At 38.8% G+C, this 20,335-nt stretch overlaps 1 protein-coding gene across 1 annotated transcript; it reads left to right on the top strand.

Moving 5' to 3' along the window:
• The first annotated feature begins 916 nt into the window (after window positions 1-916).
• On the top strand, window positions 917-20,048 carry LOC137256358 (uncharacterized). The gene is made up of 6 exons (XM_067794148.1): window positions 917-997; window positions 3,477-3,705; window positions 15,224-15,251; window positions 16,274-16,474; window positions 19,045-19,163; window positions 19,817-20,048. The coding sequence occupies exons 2-6, from the start codon at window positions 3,502-3,504 to the stop codon at window positions 19,952-19,954; spliced, it is 690 nt and encodes a 229-aa protein (XP_067650249.1). The 5' UTR covers window positions 917-997; window positions 3,477-3,501; the 3' UTR covers window positions 19,955-20,048.
• Window positions 20,049-20,335: the final 287 nt, after the last annotated feature.

The raw sequence follows: 20,335 nt of genomic DNA, 5'->3' as shown, positions 1-20,335 counted from the left end.
GTTCCTGGCCTTTTGGTTATTCCATATATGACTTTTGCTGGATGATAAAAATATGTCTCAGAGTTACTACACCTCTGTAAATTTATATGTGGATGAAAAGTAGTCAAATAATTAGTCTTAGAAGTGGTGTACTTTTGGTTTTACCTGCAAAGTGCAGGCGATTTTGCTTTGTGTTGATTTAGCCCCACTGTCTAAACTACTCCCCTTTAGATAATCCTGGTAAAAGTGAAGGAATAATAATAGATGGAAAAATATCTGGTTATCATCCATTAATTGAAAATGGTAAAGCACCTGATCTGAATAACATTCACAGACTGCTTGTTAAAGGGTCAAAATATTCAGGGGTGGTTGATGTTAGTTCTTGATGTTGATGTTGGCAGTCTGTGACGTGAAGATAAATATAAAGATACTTTAGATGAATTAATGAATGATGAAAAAGTTCCCGTCTTATATAAATACCAAAACAACAGTCTTCATCTCACAGTGTTTACAACATATGGGGTGAGCCAGAATTCAACCTCAATAAGAAGACTACAGTGCAGATGAACGTAGTCGAGTAGTATAGACAGCGGAACTCACGGGATCACCCCCATATAACCCATGATGTAAAAACTATTCTTGCCCCACTCATCTTAATTTATACACGCCATAACCCAACTTCTTTCCTCTCCCTTGTAAAACAGTCTTTTCTATCTCATGTTTTTACAAGGGAGATCAAAGTACTCGTTTATGGGGTTTATAAATTAATATGGGTGAGGGAAGCATAGTTTGTTTTATTTCATGGCTTATAGGAGCGTGGTCCTGTACCCCCATTACCTATACTACTGCACGATTAGTGATACTTCCAGTAGGCTGAACAATTCACTTTACAACAGTTGGAAATGTTGATATCTTACAATCATAGTATATAAAACTTGATATTTGCATATTGGGGATAAATATAAACACCAGGATAGACATATCTGTCCTCAGAAGTCAGACACAGGTTGTAAGAAAGGTAATATCTATTCAACTTTTCATCTTTTCTACATTTTTGCAGAATATGTAGGAACCATGTCATCTATAGATGAACATTGAAAAGTACACGGCCTGGACAACTATTCTGGAAACGCCCATAGCCCTACGACCATCCTAAGTCCATTCTGAAAACAATAACTGTGATCAAAATTAAGAATTATTAGGGCTATGAACGTTTTGAGAATATGGGAACAGATCTACAATGCGTTTGTAACACTTCAGTATTCGAAGATAAACTACATAGCATCTCGTTACGCTAAGACTGTTTTGTGGATCTCCAGTCCAAAACCATATACTTTTCTCAGTCAGGGACTATCACTTTTACATCTCGGTTGTGATGAAACACATGACTGCGTGAATTTAGTTTTACGCCACACGCGGGAGTATTCAAGCTATATGGCGATAGTCTGTAAATAATCGAATCTGGACGACACAATACAGTGATCAACAGCAAAAGCATCGATCTATGCAAAAAGCACACGCAGACGTGTCAACCAAGTCAGCGAGTCTGATCACTGGATCCGATTAGTCGCCTTTTATGAGAAGCATGGGTTTTCTGAAGATTAATTCTAACCAGATGGGTCATGGGTCTAACGTGAGTGAACATTGACATTTCATGTCATCCATTGTAAATGTCTGGTTGTCTTTCTGACCAACGACCTGTCATTGTATCCAGTCTATTTCTGCGATATCCCTAAAGTGCTGCTGCCAACGTGACCACTTAACATACTCCAAGGAACATAGAGCAGCGCAGCTAGATAATCACTGGAATCAAACGTCAGGACCACGTCATTAGTTACGGCATGTTCCTAAATTTCAAATCTGCCTCAATTTTGAGTAACTTTCCAAGACAAAAGTCAGTTTCCCAATGTGTCACACTATATTTCTATTTTTCACTTGCGAGCTCAGTGTAGGTAATATAATCACCGGTGCCTTCTCCTTTGTTGAGGATGACAACCTTAGTCAATTATCCTGAAAGAGGGGCAGTGGTGTCGCCTAATGGTTAACGTTTCGCACATGCAGAACACCTAGATTCAGTTCCTCACATGAGTAGTACGTTTGAAGCCCATTTATGGTGTTGCCGATTGTGGTATTGCTGGAATATTGCTAAATGCGGCATTAAGCCATTCTCACTCACACACTATTCCCAAACGGAATATCCCCCAGGAATTACGAAAACAACTTCGTGGTCGCAGCAACCTCGTTAGGAAGTGGGTATCCTGTACCTTTCGAACATGAATTGGAATTTAGACTTTAATTGTCAACGTAAAAGCTGGCAATTTGGGCAAGATCTTTAATCCATGCTTTAGTGTATTGTTTATGTCTCATCGCTAATTAAGAAATTCAAATACTTTTAATATATTACAGTTCACGTGAACAGATATTTAGAAATTTGATGATAACATTGGAAATGGGGTAATATACGTTTATATGCCCTCAGCCATTTGCACAACGTGATGAAGAAGTGATTTCATTTGCAATGTGATCTGCGTTTAATTATGCTTAAATATATAAAATGTGTTAGACTGGGAGTAGTGATGATTTTAAGTGTGTGTGTGTGTGTATGTGTGTGTGTGTGTATGTGTGTGTGTGTGTATGTGTGTGTGTGTGTATGTGTGTGTGTGTATGTGTGTGTGTGTCCGGCTATTTGGGATTTATGCTGAGAGGAATCTCTTGCAGCAAACATTTGAAACTGTTGTCTCAGACATTGACGTTTACTACTCATTAACTCACAATGGATCTGCAGGATGTTCAAGGAGTTTGCAGGTGGGGTAGCCTAGCGGATAAAGCGTTCTCTCGTCACGCCAAAGACCTGGGTTTGATTCCCCACATGGGTACAATGTGCAAACCCAATATTGATATTGTTGAAATATTGCTAAAATCGGCGTACACTAAACTCACTCACTCAAGAAGTTTAAGACGATTTTGGCTTTTTTGCCATTGATAGATTATCTTTTGTGGAAGACGAGTACAATGTATTATTTGTGTGTAACATCAGTGTCTCATCAGTCCTTTATAAATATTATGGCATCAGATAAGGGTAGTGTTGACTCAGTTCTTACTTTTGGGTGTATAAACTTAGATTTGCCCATACACTTGAAATGAGTGTGTGATATGTGTATATATCACAGGGAAACCCATATTCATGACAAACCTGGCATGGAATAACTCATAGTCTCGTATGTGTGAATTTTAAAAGTTAATCCAAAAATGTGTATTGGTCTAGTGGCCTCGATATTGCAATAAATTGTCTGTCTGTCTGTCTGTCAATATGTTTATGTACCATTATAACCCAATGCAACCCTAAATTTCTTTTCTACCACTTAGTTGTATGGTTCCTATCAATAAAAATCACTGAGATTTCTAACAATCCTTGTTTTTTAATCAATGTTGCTTGACAGTCCTGTGACAATTATCTGCAATTGAACTTGTGTCATTGCGTACTTCCCCAAATGCAGGTCCAGCACATAGCGACTTTCAACAATGCTGCTGTTGTTCTCTGGTATCATCTTCATGTTGTGTCTGCCACTGTCGGTTGTCCGCGCGGCTGATGTCAGGGACGCCCTGATATACAAAATGGAAATCCTTATTCCTCCCAAGGAGGGGAGGGACGAGACGGCGGACATTCAACAGATTAAGAAGACAGTTGCAAACCTGAAGGATATCGCGGTTATCTTTGCATTTAAGGTCTGTACAATTAATCTAGTGAGAGAGTTAATATTTCACGTCACATCGGCAATATCTGAGCCATATTGTGACGAGAACATTTAACAAAGAAAAGGACTATATGTGTATTATAAAACCTGTCAGCGAAGGGCAGTAAAGCAACTAGGATATCACAATTTGAATTAAAACTAGTGTGGACAGTTAAAACAAATATCACTATTCGGACAATACAACATAAAATCAGGATATAGATTGCCAACACCTGAAGGTAAATCACGATACTAGGGACAATGGGGACTTACAGTACCTTTGCTACCTGCATGGACCCTAGCTTGATTTACATCGTCCCCTCACCCGTTAGCAACTTAGTCCCATCTAGCCAAAAATTGAAAATACACATATACTACGATTAAAAACAGTGGAGTGAGTGAGTGAGTTAGTATGTAACGTCACATCAGCAGTATTGCAGCCATATCGTGACGAGAACGATTAATTATAAAAATACAAATGAATTACTAGCACGGACATTGTAAAACCCTGTCAACGAAGGACAGTAAAACTGACTAGAATATCACAGAATAGAATATAAAACTAGTGAATAGACCTAAAACAATGTATCTATAGAGGACAGTACAATATAAAAATGAGCTATAGGTTGCCAACAACTGAAGGTAGATCACCATACTAAGGACCATGGGGACTTACAGTACATTTGCTTCCTGCATGGACCCTAGCTGAATTTACATCATCCCCTCAGCTGTTAGCAATTTAGACAAATCTAGCCATAAAGTAAAAACACACTGATTCTACGATTAAAAAGCTGGAAAACTGAAATTTACGTCAAATGTTTTTGGACTTACGTACCCTCTCAGGAGGACAATTATTTTACGGTACTTCAACCCCCTTTGAGGGTACAGCCACTAACGATTTGAGTTACTAATTTAATCTTCCAATTTTAAAATATTCATCTATTTACAGTTCGGTTAACAAATTTAATTCCTTTAAAAATGCAATAATTAAATGAGGACTAACACTGTTAAAAAGATCCTTCATAGTATATGAATTAAAATACTGATCCCTTGTGATGGAATACTCAACACAGTCAAGCAAGATATGCTTGACTGTGATTCTTACATCACAAGGGATGCAGAACGGAGGATCCTCACCTTTCAAAAGGTATTCATGTGTATATCTGGTGTGGCCAATACGACATCACCGCATGATGACCTCTTCAAATCTGGACTGACAACCCAAGTAGGTGTAACCAGTATGGGGTTTTATTGCATGTAGTTTATTTATGCCCACTTGGGTGTCCCACTTCTTCTGCATCAGATCACGGATGTAAGTTCTAATGCTGGCTTTATAATCAGAGTATGGAATAAGAAGTGGTGTCACAGATTTGTTGAGTGCTGCCTTGGCAGCAAGATCGGCCCTTGCGTTACCGGAAATACCTACGTGGCTGGGTAACCAACAAAAGACGATGTCGTATTGGCCAGTGGCAAGATTATTATACAATTCAATAACTTCTATTAAAAGTGATTGTTTACAAGAGATATTTTTAATAGCCTGAAGGCAAGAAAGAGAGTCGGAATAGATTATATATTGTTTACGTTTAGGGTGTCTTTGAATATATTTGAGAGCTGTTAATATGGCGTTAGCTTCTGCTGTAAAAATAGAACTATTATCGGGTAATCGAGAAGATATTGTTCTGGATCCAATGACAGTGGCACAAGCAGCTGCGCCACCGTCCTTGGACCCATCTGTAAATAAGGATTTATAATTGCTATATTTATGTTTCAGTTGATTATATTCTTGTTTATACTGTAATTCATTCGTTTCTGATTTTTTAAAAGTCGTTAATGTTAGGTCAACTTGTGGCCTAACCAACTGCCAAGGAGGAGAAGAAAGAAGACGGAAAGGAGCTATGTTTTCCAGCTCAATGCTGGCAGCAGAAATAAGTGGTTTTATTCTTAAACCAAGAGGTGGAACAAGAGAAGATTTCTTTTTGTATAAATCCTCATACAGGGGATTGAAAACACAGTTATATGCAGGGTTGCACTCATTTGAATATAGTTTTGTTACAAACTGTAAAGCTAATTTTATATGTCGCTGCTCAAGAGATGGCTCGTCAGCCTCGACATACAGGCTGTCAACAGGTGAAGTTCTAAAGGAGCCAAAACAAAGTCTTAGACCTTGATGCTGGACTGAATCTAATAGTTTTAAGTTGCTTTTGAAGGCTCCACCATAGACAATGGAGCCATAATCGAGTTTCGAATGCACGAGAGATCGATATAGATGGAGAAGGGTAGCTTGATCCCCTCCCCATTTTGAATTTGAAACCACTTTCAACAAGTCAAGTGCTTTCAGGCATTTAGTTTTAAGTGATTTAATATGTGGTAAAAACGTTAAGTGTGAGTCAAAAATGAGACCCAAGAACTTAGCTTCCTTCACAACTTTAATTGGTGTGCCATCTAGAGATAGTTCAGGGTCTTTATGTGGTTTATATTTACGACAAAAATGTATACAGTTAGTTTTCGATTTGGAAAATTTAAAGCCGTTTTCAAGACACCATTTATTAATCTTGTTTAAACACAACTGCATTTGCCGTTCAATGGTATACATATTTTTACCACGACAAGAAATATTAAAATCATCCACAAATAACGATCCATCAATTGAATCGTTTAAAACTTTTGATAAACTGTTTATCTTTATACTAAAAGGTGTGACTGACAAAATACTGCCTTGTGGAACACCCTGATCCTGATTGTAATGATCAGACAGGGTAGAACCCACTCGGACTTGAAATTGTCTGTTATTTAAAAATTTGCCTATGAATTCAGGCAAACGACCTCGCAAACCGAAGTCATGTAAATCTCTCAGAATGCCATACTTCCAGGTTGTGTCATATGCCTTCTCAAGATCGAAAAAGATAGACACAAAATGTTGTTTATTAATCAGCGCGTTTTTCACAAATGATTCTAAACGCACTAAATGATCAACAATACTTCTGCTTTAACGGAAACCACATTGTATATCTGTGATAAGGTTATTTGTTTCCAAGTACCAAACAAGTCGATTATTTATCATGCGTTCCATGGTCTTGCAAACACAGCTGGTTAACGAAATCGGCCGATAATTGGATGGATCCGTATGATCACGTCCAGGTTTAGGTATTGGTACTACTATAGCATCACGCCATGAAGAAGGAAATTTCCCGGAAGTCCAAATATCATCAAATATATACAAGAGCGTCTCTAAACAGGATTCTGGTAAGTGCTTCAGGAGCTGATAATGGATGTTATCAGCTCCAGTAGCAGTGTCATGAGCCTGATCAAGAGCAGTATGGAGTTCATGAATAGAAAAAGTTTCATTATAATCTTCCCCATTATCAGAATTGAAATTAATAGTTTTCTTTTCTTGTTGTTTTTGATATTGCTGAAATTTAGGTGTATAATTAGGAGAGGAAGAGTGTTTAGCGAGAGTTTCACCCAGTTTATTCACAATATCTAATTTATCAGTAAGTAATTGATCTCCATGTTTAAGATGATGGACAGTAGATTTAGTACCTATACCTTTAATTTTCTGGATCATGTTCCATACCTTGGACATGGGTGTCCGAGAATTTATTTTGGACACATAATTTTGCCAAGATTGGCGTTTGTTCTGTTTAAAAGTACGCCGCGCTTTAGCATTTAAAATTTTAAATTTATTTAAATTATGCACCATGGGATGGCGACGGAAATAATGTTCTGCCTTTTTCCTTGCCTTCCTAGCTTGTTTGCACTCATCGTTGAACCATGGTTTTCGATTGTGTGGAACTGCAGAGGAATTTGGTATACACTCATCAGCTATGGAGTTCAGTTGATCAGAAAAGCATTTAATAGCATCAGGAACGTCCATAAAACGTTCGGGTTTAAGTTTCTCAGCACTCAGTGTTTCATATAAAGCCCAGTTAGCCTTTTTAAAATTTCGCCTTGATGATGGAGGAACATCAGATGGAGTTACAGCTTTTAATATAGTAGGAAAATGGTCACTTCCACAGAGGTCATCGTGGACCGACCATTCGAATTCATTTAGTAGTGCTGAATTTGTCAATGACAAGTCAAGAGCAGAATAGGTCCCTGTACCAGGGTGTAAATATGTGTTGGAACCATCATTATAAATACATAAATCATTGTCAGAACAAAAGTCCTCCAACAATTTCCCTTTAGTGTTTGTTGTTATACTACCCCACAGTGGGTTGTGCCCATTTAAATCTCCCATTATAATACAGGGCTTCGGGAGTTGATCGTGTAGAGCTTGAAGATCATTTTTGGGAAACGTTGAAGACGGCGAAATATAGAGAGAGCATAGCGTAAACGCTACATGTAAAGTAAGTCTCACAGCAACAGCCTGCATATTAGTATTTAGTTAAACAGGGCTTTGAATAACGTTTTGTCTGACTAGAACGGATGACCCGCCAGTGGCCCTATCAGCCGGAGGTGAAAAAGAATGATATGCATTATAATGACGAAGGTCAAATGTATCTGTTTGTTTTAAATATGTCTCTTGGAGACACATCGCTGAAGGTGTAAAATCGTGGACTAATAGCTGTAATTCATGTAAATTAGTCCTCAATCCTCTACAGTTCCACTGTACAATATTGTTGGAATAAACTATCTTTTGGGGGGGTTTATTGGGGATCTACCCCGCACTCTTTTGGAGGGCGACAAGCTATGTGCCCTAGAATGGACGTTTTCAGATACGTCCATGTCTTCAAGTGATCCATATTTATTGAATAATTGAATTTTATTTTCTGACCCTTTTGGGGCTCTGCCACTGAGTTTTTTTTGCAAAATCTGGCTTTTTACTTTTAGTTTTAGTGAGACTTTGTTGAGACTTTGTAGACGATTGTGAAGATGATTCAAGATCGGGTGATGTTTCTGATTGTGTTTGAGATGGACCAGGAAGTGATTCTCCTGTTTGAGTAGCTGTAGTGGGCGAGAGAAGGTTGGGATTATCCGTTGTGACCCAAGTTAAATCTGTCTGACAGCTGACAGATACAGTAACTGTGCTAGATATTGTTTCAGGAGTACTTTTCGCAATGGAAGCATAGCTTTCTGTTTGTCCCGAGCTTTGAACCGATGTCCCGATGTTTTGAGTGAACTTTATTGTGTTAATTGCCATTTGGTGTTTCCAAACAGGACAGTCCTTACAGTAAGATGGGTGAGTCCCTGTACAGTTGACACATTTTTTTAACAGTACTGTTACAATCTTCTGTTGTGTAGGTCTTTTCACTACAGTGAGCACATACAACAGACAAGGTGCACGAGTTTACTCCATGGCCAAACTTTTGGCATTTGAAGCACCTGAGAGGATTGGGAATGTATGTGTCAACAGTTAGATTGCAGTAGCCTGCCTTGACAGCTTTTGGAGCAGAAGGTAAAGAAAAAGAAAACAGATATGTCTTGGTTTTAAAGGTTTCATTGTTTTTACGAGTTGAAAAACGTTTCACATAGAGTACACCCTGATCTCTCATCTCAGACGCGATGTATAATTCCGACATGTCAGCGAGTAATCGATCATGGTCTCTTACAATTCCTTTACTCGTGTTGAGTGTTTTGTGGGCTGTGATGGTGACGGGAATGCCAACAAATGTTTTGGTGTTCAACAGATTGTTTGATTGCTGCTTTTTGGCACACTCAACCAACAATGCACCAGACCGTAATTTCCTGATAGTCTTTACATCTCCAGCAATACCTTGGATTCCCTTAGACACAGCAAAAGGGTTTAATTTCAATGGAGTGTTATCTTCCGTCTCAAGAACTAGAAAACGTGGCCAGTACTCGATTGGTTTGGGCAATCTGAGGTCATTTTCAACAGGATCTACTTCAAGCTGATGTTTGGTTTTCTTCAGAGGAGTTTCATAAGCCATGATTATTTGTTTTGTATTTCATCATCCGAGCTCCCCACCCACCATGGAGTATCACAAGGACAATGCTAAAAACAAGTGGGTCTCCAACTTGCAGCACCAAGGATACTCAGATGATATACTCCAGCAGAGGAATTAAAAATAATTAGTCCACCAGATTGGCCCATGAGCCAGAGATCACAACAACATAATTCAAAATGAGAAAAGTTTTTGATGAACTATAGAGTCAAGACCGAAATTAAACCAAGTCCAAAATTAAATTCGTGCGATGAAATGGATACAAATCATGCACAGGGCTTGGCGTGACCAGCCGATTGGTTGAACCGGGCCCATTCAACCACTCGTCTAGGTGAAGTCAGGGCCGAAGTGGTGTGTTGAGCAACAGGAACACTGATCCTGCTCCCACTGCCCTCAACCACCAGGATCCCCTCCTCCACCGACACAGGACCGCAACCCACAGCAAACGGGTTGGTGGACCAAATATTCCCCCGGGTCCACTACGGGGGTGTTGGCGAGCTCTTAGCGTGACCCAGCACCCACCACGAGGAGGTGGCTCGCCACGGGTGCCAAAAACAGTGGAAGTCTAAACATACAGGAAATGTTTTGGGACATACAACAAATCTGTGTTGTCCTCTCAGGAGGACAATGATTTGACGGTACTTCAACCCCCTTTGAGGGTACAACCACTAACAATTCAAGTTACTAATCTAAACGACCATTCATTAAAATGCAGCTATCAACAGAACATAATAATAGAAAAATCAACGATGAAATCAATTTCTTTTAAAAATCCAATAATTAAATGAGAACTTACGGTGTTAAAAAGGCCCCTCATTGTTTTTACATTGAAATATTTATCCCTTATGATGGAGAATTCAACACAGTCACGCAGGATATGCTTGACCGTGGTTCTCTCATCACAAGAGATGCAAAACGGAGGATCCTCACCTTTTAATAGGTATGAATCAGTATATCTTGTATGGCCAATACGACATCGCTGCATGATTACCTCTTCAAATCTGGACAGATAACCCAAGTAGGAATAACCAATATAGGGTTTTATTTCATTAATTTACTGATGCCTACCTGAGTGTCCCACTTATTCTGCATCAGATCACGGATATAAGATCTAATGTCAGCTTTATAATCACTGTATGGAATAAGAAGTGGTGTCACAGATTTGTTGAGTGCTGCCTCAGCAGGAAGATCGGCTGTTGTGTTACCAGAAATGCCTACGTGACTTGGTAACCAACAGAAGACAATGTCATATTGGCCAGTAGCAAGATCACTATACAATTCAATAATATCGATTAAACGTGGATGTTTACAAGAAATATGTTTAATAGCCTGAAGGCAAGAAAGAGAGTCAGAATAGATTATATACTGTTTATGTTTAGGATGTCTTTGAATATATTTGAATGTAATCTAGAAGATACATTTCACCTTCGTCATTTTAATGGATATCATTGTTTTTCACCTCCGAGTGATAGGGCCACTGGCGGAGCATCCATTCTAGACAGACAAAACGTTATTCAAAGCCCTGTTTCACTTAATGCTAACCTGCAGGCTGTTGCAGTGACAATTACATTACATGAAGCATTTACCCTATGCTCTCTCTATATTTCACTGTCATCAACGTTTGCCAAAACTGATCTTCAACCTTTATATGACCAACTTCCGAAGCCCAGTATTATAATGGGAGAATTAAATGGGCACAACCCACTCTGGGGTAGTGTAACTACAAACGCTAAAGGTAAGTTGTTGGAGGACTTTTGTTCTGACAATGATTTATGTATTTATAATGATGGTTCCAACACATATTTACACCCTGGTACAGGGACCTATTCTGCTCTTGACTTTTAACTTACAAATTCAGAACTATTAAATGAATTCGATTGGTCAGTCCACGATGACCTCTGTGGAAGTGACCATTTTCCTACTATATTAAAATCTGTAACTCCATCTGATATTCCTCCATCATCAAGGCGGGATTTTGAAAAGGCTAACTGGGCTTTATATGAAACACTGTGTGCTGAGAAACTTAAACCTGAACGTTTTATTGACGTTCCTGATGCTATTAAATGTTTTTTTCTGATGAACCGAATTCCATAGATGATGAGGGTATACCAAAGTCCTCTGCAGTTCCACACAATCGAAAACCATGGTTTAGCGATGAATCCAAACAATGGTAAAGCGCTGCGTAATTTAGAACAGAAGAAACGCCAATCCTGGCAAAAATTATGCATCCAAACTAAATTCTCGGACACCCATGTCCAAGGTATGGAACATGCAACATGGTCCAGAAAATTAAAGGTAAAGATACTAAGGTATTTCCTTCTTCATGGCGTGATGCTATAGTAGTATCAATACTTAAACCTGGACGTGATCATATGGATCTATACAATTATCGTCCGATCTCATTACCTAGCTGTGTTTGCAAGACCATGGAACGCATGATAAATAATCGACTTGTTTTGTACTTGGAAACAAATAACCTTATATCAGATATACAATGTGGTTTCCGTAAAAACAGAACTACTGTCGATCACTTAGTGCGTTTAGAATCATTTGTGAGAAATGGGCTGATTAATTAACAACATTTTGTGTCTGTAGTTTTTGATCTTGAGAAGGCATACGACACAACCTAGAAATAAGGCATTCTGAGATATTTACATGATTTCGGTTTGCGAGGTCGCTTGCCTGAATTTATAGCCAAATTCTTAAATAACAGACAATTTCAAGTCCGAGTGGGTTCTACCCTGTCTGATCATTACAATCAGCATCAGGGTGTTCCACAAGACACTATTTTTGTCAGTCACACATTTTAGTATAACGATAAACAATTTTTTAAAAGTTTTAAACGATTCAATTGATGGATCGTTATTTGTGGTTGATGTTAATATTTCTTGTCGTGGTAAAAGTATGCATGCCATTGAGCGGCAAATGCAGTTGTGTTTAAACAAGACTAATAAATGGTGTCTAGAAAACGGCTTTACATTTCCTAAATCTAAAACTACCTGCATACATTTTTGTCGTAAATATAAATCACATAAGGACCCTGAACAATCTCTAGATGGCACGCCAATTAAAGTTGTTAAGGAAGCTAATTTCTTGGGTCTAATCTTTGATTCACACTTAACGTTTTTACCGCATATAAAATCCCTTAAAACTAAATGCCAGAAAGCACTTGATTTGTTGAAAGTGGTTTCAAATTCTAAATGGGGAGGAGATCAAAGTACCCTCCTGCAGCTTTATCCATCACTCGTGCGTTCTAAACTTGATTATGGCTCCATCGTCTACTTAAAACTGTTAGATTCTGTCCATCATCAAGGTGTAACACTTTGTCTTGAGTCTTTAAGAACTTCACTTATTGACAGCCTCTATGTGGAGGCTGATGAACCATCTCTTGAGCAGCGTCGTATAAAGCAAGCTTTACAGTACATTACTAAATTATACTCTAATGAATCTAACCCTGCATATAACTGTGTTTTCAATCCCCTTAATGAGGATTTATACAACAAAAAGTCTTATCTTATCCCGCCTCTAGGACATAGAATTAAACCCTTTCGTTCTACGACCGGCATACTGCTGGAAAACATAGCTCCCTCCCGTCTTCTTTCTTCTCCTCCTTGGCAGTTGGTCAGACCCCAAGTAGACCTAATACTGACCACATTTAAAAAGATCAGAAACTAATGAATTACAATTTAAGGAAGAATATAGTCAACTAAAACATACATATAGCAATTTTAAATCCTTATTTACAGATACAAAACAATAGCTTCTAGATTACAAGATAATAGTTCTATTTTCACAGCTGAAGCTAACGCCATATTGACAGCTATTAAATATATTCAAAGACACCCTAAACGTAAACAATATCTAATCTATTTAGACTCTCTTGTCTTCAGGGGATTAAACATTTCTCATGTAAACATCCACTTTTAATTGGAATTATTGAATTGTATAATAATCTTTCTACTGGCCAATACGACATCGTCTTTTGTTGGTTACCAAGCCATGTAGGCATTTCAGGTCACACACTGGCCGATCTTGCTGCCAAGGCAGCACTCAACCAACCTGTGACTTCACTTCTTATCTCTTACTCTGATTACAAAGCGAGCATTAGAACTTGTGTATGTGATCTGATACAAAAGAAGTGGGACACTCAAGTAGGTATAAATAAATTACTTGAAATAAAGCCTTATATTGGTTACATTTACTTGGGCTGTCAGTCCAGATTTGAAGAGGTAATTATGCAGCGATGTCGTATTGGCCGTACTAGATATACTCATGGATACCTTTTAGAAGGTGAGGATCCTCTGTTTTGCACCCCTTGTGATGAGAGAACCACGGTCAAGCATATCCTGCGTGACTGTGTTGACTTCTACATCATAAGGGATAGATATATCAATGTAAAAACAATGAGGGACCTTTTTAACACCGTAAGTACTCATTTAATTCTTGGATATTTAAAAGAAATTGATTTCATGACTGGATTTTGAATATTATGTTCTGCAGATAGTTGCATTTTAATTAATGGTCGTTTCGATTAGTAACTTGAACTGTTAGTGGTTGTACCCTCAAAGGGGGTTGAAGTACCGTCAAATCATTGTCCTCTTGAGAGGGTACGTAAGTCCACATACATTCACAGTAAATTTACGTCTACCAGGTTTTTAATCGTAGTATTCATGTTCTTTTAATTTTGGCTAATTTGTCGTACAATCCCCAGCAGCAGAAGGGATGGTGTAAATCCAATTAGGGTCCATGTAGGTAGCGAAGGTACTGTAAGTCCCCATGATCCCTAGTATGGTGATCTACCTTCTGTTCTTGGCGATCTATAGTCTCTTTGTATACTGTATTGTCTAAATAGTGATATTAGTTTAACTTTCCATGCTAGTTTTAATTGAAAGTGTGATATTCTAGTTGTTTTACTGTCCTTCGTTGACAGAAACATTCCATGTACGTTTAGACTTCCACTGTTTTTAATCGTAGCATATGTGTTTTTTTAATTTCTGGCTAGATGTGACTAAATTGCTAACAGCTGAGGGGGTGATGTAAATCCAATTAGGGTCCATGCAGGTAGCAAGGGTACTGTAAGTCCCCATGGTCCCTAGTATGGTGATCTACCTTCAGTTGTTGGCAATCTATTGCCTGATTTTAAGTTGTATTGTCCGAATAGTGATATTAGTTTTAACTTTCCACACTAGTTTTAATCCTATTTGTGATATTCTAGTTGTTTGACTGTCCCTCGTTGACAGGTTTTTATAGCATCCATATAGTTCATTTCAGTACTAAATGGCTGATATGGCTGAGATATTGCCGAAGTGACGTTAACTCACTTAATCAATATTGTACGTCATACCATTCAAATACGAGCTTCTGACACCAGTTACCAGGGTAATGAATACGTAATTTACTGTAATATTCACAATATACAATGTAATATAATGTTTAATAATATGTCCAGCATAATGCCTGATCATCATTTGACACAACTGCACCAAACACATGCATTTCTTTGTCTGTTGTAAATGTAATTATACAAATGGGGCGATGGAACTGAAAACAATTCGGGTAATAGCTCCGTGAAGATACTTTGATATATTCTTATTATTGGTTGAACAGGAACTCGGAAGTCCAAGGATTGTTCTTGGTAAGTCACCATTGGACATAAAAGACGAGTGTGCTTGTCGTAAGAGGCGACTAACGGGGTCGGGTGGTCAGGCTCGCTGACTTGGTTGACACATGTCATCGGTTCCCAATTGCGCAGATCGACGCTCATGTTGTTGATTGTTGTTGGATTGTCGGATCCAGACTGGATTATTTACAGACCGCAGCTATATAGCTGGAATATTCACTCACTCACCATTATAATTTGCTGTATATACTTCCCGTCAGAGGTACCAATACTATCACCACCTGATCAGCTGACTCAACGAGAAAAGACCCGTCAAGATCCGGTTTAGAACTGATCTTTAGTAATCTATGCTTGTCATAAGAGGCGACTAATGGGATCAGCAAGTCATGCTCGCTGACTTGGTTGACACGTTACCTTGTCCGAATTGCGCAGCTCGGACTGTCTGGTCCAGACTCAATTGTTTACGGACCGCTGCCATGCAGCTGTAGATTGGTGAGTGCGGCGTAAAACTAAGCTGACAACTACTACTACTACTACTACTACTACTACTACTACTACTACTACTGTTGCTGCTGCTTGTGTTGCTACCACTATTCTACAAGTAGAGGTCAGCACGATTAGATAAAAATATAAATGGCGTATATCGTAAAACAGTATCACGGTAATTAGTATTATTTATACTTGCCCTTTTAAAAATGACTGATTATATGTGCCATCGATTTTTTTTTAATTCCTTATGAAACCATGAGGGAGGGAGAGAGAGGGAGAGGGAGGGAGAGAGAGATAGAGACAAAGAGAGAGATAACCACTAGGCCCCTTTTGCAGCAAGCGATCCAGATAATTCAGCATACAGGTTTTATCTGTTCAAGCACCAAATTAACTGCCTTATAGAACTCAGAGAGACCTTTTTAGACAGACATGGGCTGCCTCCCTTTTAGACAGATATATGGTTTTCCTGTATGTGGAGTATCTAAGGCATATTTACAGAGCTAATGCATTTTTTCATGAAATCCCGTCGTAAATTGTACACGTTTCAGTGCTTGAAGTGGAAAAGGCATGCAGTTGGCCCCAGTTGACAAGCTTCCTTTCACAGAAGGGATATGAGTATAGCGTCGTACCACTCTCCCGCTGCAGCGACTATGCCTACGAACTTGGTGTAGAGTTGTCCGATGACTTATGGACATATTCCTTCAAAGATGAAACTCTTACCATGGCTACTCAGATATTTCCTGTGGGAGGTAAGAACTAAATTTGAGAAGTGTCATGTTATCACAAGGTTATTGTAAGTTATTGCTTTGGGCAAAGATCTCTCCAGTCAAATGACTGGAAACAGTTCCACTGATATCCTGCTGTGTGGGAACAATCAGTAGTAATGGCCGATTTTGTGTTTCCAAATGAACCGCCACTATAGCGCCCTTTGTGATAGAAGATTTTGTTAGAAACACAACCAAAAGGACTTTTAAACAACTGAAACCTTTGTGTGCTTTGAACTTACTTTACGTGTTTACTTTTGTTTTGTAACTTGTCTTTGATGAACAAGACTGAAGAAATAGTTATGAGTGTTCTAAGTTCTGCAAGCATTTGTCACCATAGTTGTTAATATTTTTTCATTTCTTTCAATACACCATCGCTTTAGGATCAGTCTAAATCATACACACACATTCTGTTCCACTTACCGACCAAAATAACCCAAACAGGATCACATAATTCCGGGTATTGTCATTTACTCAGTGGTTCACGTAAATGTGGCTTTGAGTATTTTTTTTTCAGTAATTTTGAGAATGAATGCAGCAGTTAAACCTGGAAAATGATCCGTTCACATATTTCAAAACGCACACCAAACAGTTGTTCGAATTGTACGAAGAAAGAAGCATGACGTATTCAGGAAACATGGTAAGAAATGGTCACTCTGAAATGCAAAAAAACAAGATGCTTATGATTTACTGTCAGTGCCTTAGTCCTCATTGTATGATTGTGACTGCCACAACACCCGGCAAAACGGACGGAGAGATGCTTCATTCTAGTTACGTCGACTGTCGACCTAGCGTCCATAGAAACATGATATTGAACTTTGGTGTTTTCAGCAAAACAAGTTTTAGACTGCCCCGTAGTGGCCGCCACGCCCTAACAACCGTAGTCATGACCGATGGATTTGTTTGCAGTTGTGGAACTGCAGAGGATTGAGGACTAATTTACATGAATTACAGCTATTAGTCCACGATTTTACACCTTCAGCGACATGTCTCCAAGAGACATATTTAAAACAAACAGATACATTTGTCCTCCGTCATTTTAATGCATATCATTGATTTCCCCTTCCCGGTGATAGGGCCACTGGCGGATCATCCATTCTAGTCAGACAAAACGTTATTCAAAGCCCTGTTTCACTTATTACTAATATGCAGGCTGTTGCAGTGACAATTACTTTACATGTGGCGTCTACGCTATGCTCTCTCTATATCTCTGCTTTTTCAACGTTTGCCAAAACTGATCTTCAAGCTCTATACGATCAACTCCCGAAGTCCTGTATTATAATGGGAGATCTCAATGGACACAACCCACTCTGGGGTAGTGTACCTACAAACGCTAAAGGTACATTGTTGCAGGACTTTTGTTCTGACAATGATTTATGTATTTATAATGATGGTTCCAGCACATATTTACACCCTGGTACAGGGACCTATTCTGCTCTTGACTTGTCACTCACAAATTCAGAACTATTAAATGAATTCGATTGGTCAGTCCACGATGGCCTCTGTGGAAGTGACCATTTTCCTACTGCACTAAAATCTGTAACTCCATCTAATGTTCCTCCATCATCAAGGCGGGATTATAAAAAGGCTAACTGGGCTTTATATGAACCACTGCGTGCTGCAAAACGTAAACCCGAACGTTTTATTGACGTCCCTGATGCTTTAAATGCTTTTCGCATGAACTGAAAGCTGAGGAGTGTATACCAAATTCCTCTGCAGTTCCACATGAAAACCATCGAAAACCATGGTTCAGCGATGAATTCAAACAAGCTAGGAAGGCAATGAAAAACGCAGAAGATTATTTCCGTCGCCATCCTATGTTGCACAATTTAAATGAATTAATTTTGTAATTTTAAATGGTAAAGTGTGGCGTATTTCTAAACAGAACAAGCGCCAATCCTGGCAACATTATGTATCCAAAATAAACTCTCGGACACCCATGTCCAAGGTATGGAACATGGTCCAGAAAATTAAAGGTGAAGGTATTAAATCTACCGTCCATCATCTTAAACATGTTGATCAGTTAATTATGGATAAATCAGATATTGCAAATAAACTGGGTGAAAACCACACTAAACATTCTTCCTATGCGAATTATACGCCTAAATTCCAGCAGTATCAAAAACAAGAAAAGAAAACTATTAATTTCGATTCAGATAATGGGGAAGATTATAATGAAACTTTTTCTATTCATGAGCTCCATACTGCTCTTGATCAAACTCATGACACTGCTACAGGAGCTTATAACATACATTAGATGGAACTCCGTGAAACTGGTGAATTCGTAAAAGCACTTTCCACCAAAGTGCAACAGTGTACGTAGACGATATTTGCACATGCTTCACACCAATTCGATGAATATTCCTCGTGCAGTTCATGTGCATAAGGTTTGACAGTTGGTTTCCCCGAGTTGGTGGAAAAATTCGTCCTCGAAGTGACCATATATACAGACATAACAGTGTAGTGAGTGTTTTAAGTGAGTCTAAACTTTTGATGGAGAGTATATGAACAAAAGTTTTATTGAAAGACATCATCACCCGCCATGTTTATTCCAGACTTGACAACAATTGAATATGATGAAAGGCTGAAGATGACATTTGAGCAGGACATAGCCATATTGAAAACTGGTCAGACAGGAGCATGCTTCAGAGTTCTCGCAGAGTACCCGGTTAAGGTGAGAATCTCTGTAACAGATATCTATCTGAAAGTATCTTGCTTTCTCTCTGCATAAGTTGTATGTCAACAAACTCACTGATGATTCTGTTGTTAGATTTATTGACCAGTGAAGGCCCAGGTTAGAATAATGGCCTTTAGTAACCCATGCTTGTGTATGAGGCGATTAATGGAATCGGGTTGTCAGGCTCTCTGACTTGGCTGAAACATATGTCATCGTTTTGCAATTGCCCAGGTCGATGCTCATGCCGTTGGTCGCCGGATTATCTGGTCCAAATGCAATTATTTATAGACCGCCGTCATATAGTTGTAATATTGCGAACTAAACTCACTGTTAAATTTATTGTATTTTTTGTAATGCTGTGTGAAAAAAACACTCCAATTCTTTCAACCCAATTACCAGTTATCTTTGGCGTTTATGGGTCATGTGCTTTAGTATTTAAAGTAATTGATAACGTGACAGTGACATAATTATATTGAAGGACTTAGGTAGTGCTCATACGGGTAATGAGCAGAATCATTGATATTTTTTCTGGTGTTTTCTCGTATGTTTAAGTCAGTGTTGCTTTTTCTGCTCACAGACCATCTGAACATTTTCAGGTGTGGCAAATCAAAACGACGTGTTATTATAGACACTTTTTCAAATTATTTCAGCTGGTATACTTCGCCCCGATCAGCCCAACACAGGCACGAGCACTGGAACATTTTTTGCAAGCACCTGGTATCTATGAGAATGAGGACAGACGCATAGAGAACCTTGCCAGTTACAGTGCAGTGTGCCAGGGAGACTAAACACGTGATTGGACACGTTTCGGAACACAAAACTCCTGTGGCAACATTTACAATGTATGCCGCTGAATAAACACATTTATATATGTCATCGAGATGATGTATCAGTTTCATGAGATTTCGAATGCGCAGAAATGTAAATAATAATTTTAGAGACACCCGTGAACGGCCACCTCCTCGTGGTGGGTACTGGGTAACACTGAGAGCCCTTCACCCCCGTAGTGGACCCGGGTGTGTATTTGGTCAGTAGTAGTAGGTGTCCCTTTTCCCGAAAAAAACACCCAAGTGTTATTCATCTACATTTGGCAAAATCGAAAACAGGTTTGATCTTTTGGAGAGTGACCGCCCACCCCTCGAGTAAATAATATCTTCGCTGGCATGGGT

This window comes from Haliotis asinina, chromosome 11 (genome assembly GCF_037392515.1).
Source record: "Haliotis asinina isolate JCU_RB_2024 chromosome 11, JCU_Hal_asi_v2, whole genome shotgun sequence".
Classification (NCBI taxonomy): domain Eukaryota; kingdom Metazoa; phylum Mollusca; class Gastropoda; order Lepetellida; family Haliotidae; genus Haliotis; species Haliotis asinina.
This window is presented reverse-complemented; position numbering and strand designations above follow the sequence as displayed.